This window comes from Drosophila subobscura, chromosome U (genome assembly GCF_008121235.1).
Source record: "Drosophila subobscura isolate 14011-0131.10 chromosome U, UCBerk_Dsub_1.0, whole genome shotgun sequence".
In the NCBI taxonomy this organism is placed as follows: Eukaryota; Metazoa; Arthropoda; class Insecta; order Diptera; family Drosophilidae; genus Drosophila; species Drosophila subobscura.
Genome location: NC_048534.1, coordinates 16,584,801 through 16,588,765, shown reverse-complemented (window position 1 = coordinate 16,588,765; position 3,965 = coordinate 16,584,801). Strand labels below are relative to the sequence as shown.

The window sequence follows — 3,965 nt, the reverse complement described above, 5'->3', positions numbered from 1 at the left end:
GAGATTTGGTCTGTCCCCCGAATGGACGCCTCTGAGGTTGGTGCTCGTAAATTGTGCAGCGAACAAGATGATGCTGACGGCTGCTTCTATGGTCCGAGAACATCCTCGTAGATACACATTTCTGCGGCCCAGCGTGCAAATTGAAAAAGAGTTGAAAAACTATTCAAATCAATGAAAACTGATAGCCCCAGGCCCCAAGCGGCCAAGTCATGATTAACATGGGCTCTGGTCCTGGACTCTGGTCCTGGGCACTGGGCACTGGGCACTGGGCATTGGCATCCATGATCGTGGATGGGCCCTATTCCTAAGTAGTACTCTCTGCAGGTACTTTAGTACTTGTGACTTGGACGCACCAAAGATGGCACCATGTACCATTTAAGCGACATGCCAACACTTGACCAAGGCAGAGAGCCCTTCCTGGATGGGCCCGGCCCGGCCCGGCCCTAGACCTGAAGCTGCAGCTGGAGCTGGAGATGCACTAGCGAAATGTATCATTAACAAGTCACGACAAATTCGCTGGCCGCCAGGCATCGGGCAAAACCCAAAGCTAAAGCCAAAGCCAGAGTAAAAGCCAAATTTGGTAAGACCTCGACACCGACCCGACAGCTGCTGCCCTGGCATTAGATAAACTGCAAAGGCGACTCGACTGTAACTACAACTCCAGATCCAAGTGCAAGTCCAACTGCAATGGCAATGGCAATGGCAATGGCAATGGCGACAGCGACGGCGAGTGAATCTTGTTTCAAGTGCCAAAGACATGGACAGGTTGGCCATTTCCTTGGTAGGCGATTGCCGGCGGCGGCAGCTTTGAACGGACCCACCGCCACGTTCAGGTGTGAAAAAATCTAAAATGCAAACACCAAACACCAATCCAATCCGAACAGAACCGAACCGATCCTCCATACAATGTACGCAACGATGCGTCTCTTTGCTGGAGATCTTTGTGTGGTGCAGTCCATTTGTAGTTGCTCCCTTGGGCGCTGCCAAAAAGCAAACTGAGCCACAGATTGAAACAGAGAGGGAGAGTCGGATGTGCGTTCATGTCCATGCTCAAAGATAGCCACGTCCACTGGCATTCGTATGAATTATTTATTTCGATTGTCTGCACGCTGCATTATTTTTAGAGGGCCTATAAAAAGCTTGCAATTTATGAGCAGCGGGCAGAAGCTGCTCAAATTATCACAGGGCATGCAAAATTTATTAACAAACATAAAAATTGCTGCAGAATTTATATCATCTTAATTCAATTTAACAACTTAAACAGCCATAAAGTGTTCACATAGTAAATCAATGCAACTCCATGCAGATGCAGGCGATGCGAGATGCGAGATGCCCTCCTCCTGTACTGTCCTGTCCTGTCCACATGCATCATCATCATAATCATCATCATCATTCTAGGGATAGCGAACGCGAGTCTACTAGTCCCAGTCTCCCAGTCCCAGTCGATGTTCCCCAGTTCCCTCAGAAATTTATGATCTGCGCATGAAAATGAGTCAAAACAAATTATGCCGCTTCCAGTCCGGGGCCCTGGTCTGGGGCTGATTGACAGCGCGTTCCTTGGATGCCGCCAAATGAAGCCGGACCGATTATGATGTGAGCGCTGCCAAAAAGATTTCCATCAGCAGCAACAATTTTGAGGCATTAATCATGTGAGACAAGTACGAGGGTGGGTCCCAAAAGAGTTCTGCCCCAAATCTGTGCTCTCGAGTAATGCACCAGGAGGGTTCCCGATAAGAATCATCCATGGCAGAGTCTCGAATTTAACTCATACTCACCAAAAGAATTCCTTAACATTTAAACAGATATTTTGTATCTGTAAGCATGATTTATTTGATGATCGTTTCTTTGAAATAATTTAGAATAATTTATGAATGGCGAATGGTGTGGAATAAGTCTGTTTAGCTCTGGCAATAGCAACCATCGACGGTGTTCTTCTGTATCCAGTCCAGGAACTTGCTGACCCTGGCATAGACGCCAGGAGCATTCTTCTGGGCACAGCCGTAGCCGAAGGAAACGACTCCGGCCAGCTTGTAGCGACCTTCGTTGACAATCAGTGGGCCACCGCTGTCGCCTTGGCAGGCATCCTTGCCACCGGACTGGACAAGGCCGGCGCAAAGCATTACCTCGGCGATCTTGTCCTTGTAGCGGGTGGTGCGGCACTGCTGATTGGTGATGACAGGCACATTCACCTCCTGCAGGTAGTTGGATGTGACGCCACCCTCCTTAATCAGACCCCAGCCGGCGACAACAGCCTAACAAGAGAATGATCGTGAAGAAGGAGAGAAGTTTATACAAAGGATCATCCTTTAGGGGATACTCCTACTCACAGTCTTTCCATCAAAGTTGTGATTGGCATCTGGCAGGCAGACGGGACGCATGTTTCCTGTGAGTGGCACTGGAGACTCCAGCTTCAGCAGGGCCACATCGTTGACAATGCGGTTGGGATCGTAGTTGGGATGGATCGTGGTCTGGACAACCTTGCGCACAATGCCGGGGTCCCGGGAGGATCTGTCGATCTGGAGCAGGCGAATGGTGATCTGGTCCCGGTTGCCATGGACGCAGTGGGCCGCTGTCAGCACATAACGATCGTTGATCAGGGAGCCGCCGCAGAAGAGACGCGGATAGTGGCGACCCTTAACCAGCTGGGCGGTCCACGGATACTTGTTGGAGCGCACCTGCTGGCCGCCCACAATGCGGTTGACATTGGGTGTGCCGCAGACTAGAAGGTCAAAGAGAATTATATCCTTGGTTGGCCTCTTGATCCTTGCTTTGACAACTTACAGCAATTCTGCTTGGCAGTGCACTGATTACGCTGCTTTCCGGGGCGCACAGCCTTCAGGCCGGATGGATCCTCCACATTCACATCCACCACATCGGCAAACTGTTGGGCCAGCGTCTGCTGTGGTACCTGGTACTGGTATTGGGCTAAGCCCAGGCTGCAGCCCAGCAGCAGGAGCGGCAGGGCCAGATAACAACGCATCTTGTCTGGAGTAAACTTCTGAAGAAAGTGACGGCCTTGTTTGCCTAACGTGGGCTACTTATACCATCTCAAAGATCCGCCGATCGCGATCGAGTTCGCAGTTTTAATAAAACTAAAAATATGAATGTTTTATTGGGCTTGTATAAGCACCGCGCATCTTTCTTTCTTTCTCTCTTTCGTTTTCTTTCTCCGCTTTCTTTGTTTGACGCGGCGCCAATGCCCGCTCTGGCAACGCGGCCACTTATTTGCATAACACTTTATAGCGAGGCACACACGCTCATCTCAACTCAACTCAACTCAACCCATCCATACTCTCAGGCGCTCCGCTCAGTTTCTCGGCTCTCAAGTGAATTTTGTGTATTTTGTTTGTATTTTTGGCTGTGCACAAAACATCATTTTCATCGAGAATAATTTGCCGAAATGGCAAATAAACTTTTTAATGTCATTCTTATTATACACTTACCCAAAAAGGTTTACCAAAAATACATTGCAATAAAATTGGGTCATCAGACAAGAGAGTCACTGTAATAAATGGGAAATAAGGGGATCTTTTCCTACCGCATTAGTCTTACATTTTAAAACAATCAATTGGAGGAAAGCCAGTGGAAATCTTTGAGAAAATGTAAAGCTTGACTACGCTCTCTATACTTATATTTAAATACTTCTTAAAGTTACTAAATGTATTCTTAGATTTATTAAACAGTTTTACATACGCTACACGTTAAGAGCAACCAATCTGCGGTTTTGTGAGCGTTTTTTTCGTGTTGTAGTTTGCATATTCATGAAAGTGGAGCAAACCGACTGCCACCCGTTGTGTTTTTTAATGGACTTTTAATGCGCGTCTGGAGAGGCTTAGGCACAGCCATCGTCATCCTCGTCATCGACATTGGGGCTCTGGTGGCTTCAGCGCCTCTGACCCAGCAGGTCGGGGGGAAATATAAACTCTGCCGATGAGTGGGCCATCGACTCGAGTGTTCCTTTCTCC

General features: G+C 48.3%; 1 protein-coding gene across 1 annotated transcript; it reads right to left on the bottom strand.

The window, feature by feature from the left end:
- Nucleotides 1-1,828: 1,828 nt before the first annotated feature.
- Nucleotides 1,829-3,012, bottom strand: LOC117900398 (trypsin-1). Its single transcript, XM_034810753.1, has 3 exons — nt 2,782-3,012; nt 2,328-2,719; nt 1,829-2,252 (listed from the first exon to the last, which is right to left on the bottom strand). Exons 1-3 carry the CDS (start codon nt 2,978-2,980, stop codon nt 1,899-1,901), a joined length of 945 nt encoding a protein of 314 aa, XP_034666644.1. The 5' UTR covers nt 2,981-3,012; the 3' UTR covers nt 1,829-1,898.
- Nucleotides 3,013-3,965: the final 953 nt, after the last annotated feature.

What these genes read in the sequence shown, in the direction of transcription:
- LOC117900398 (XM_034810753.1), bottom strand. Translation starts at nt 2,980, where the DNA reads ATGCGTTGTTATCTGGCCCTGCCGCTCCTGCTGCTGGGCTGCAGCCTG. An exon ending in CACTGCCAAGCAGAATTGCT is followed by an intron (nt 2,720 to 2,781) that starts GTAAGTTGTCAA and finishes TTGACCTTCTAG; the next exon opens with TCTGCGGCACACCCAATGTC. An exon ending in ACAACTTTGATGGAAAGACT is followed by an intron (nt 2,253 to 2,327) that starts GTGAGTAGGAGT and finishes TTCTCTTGTTAG; the next exon opens with GCTGTTGTCGCCGGCTGGGG.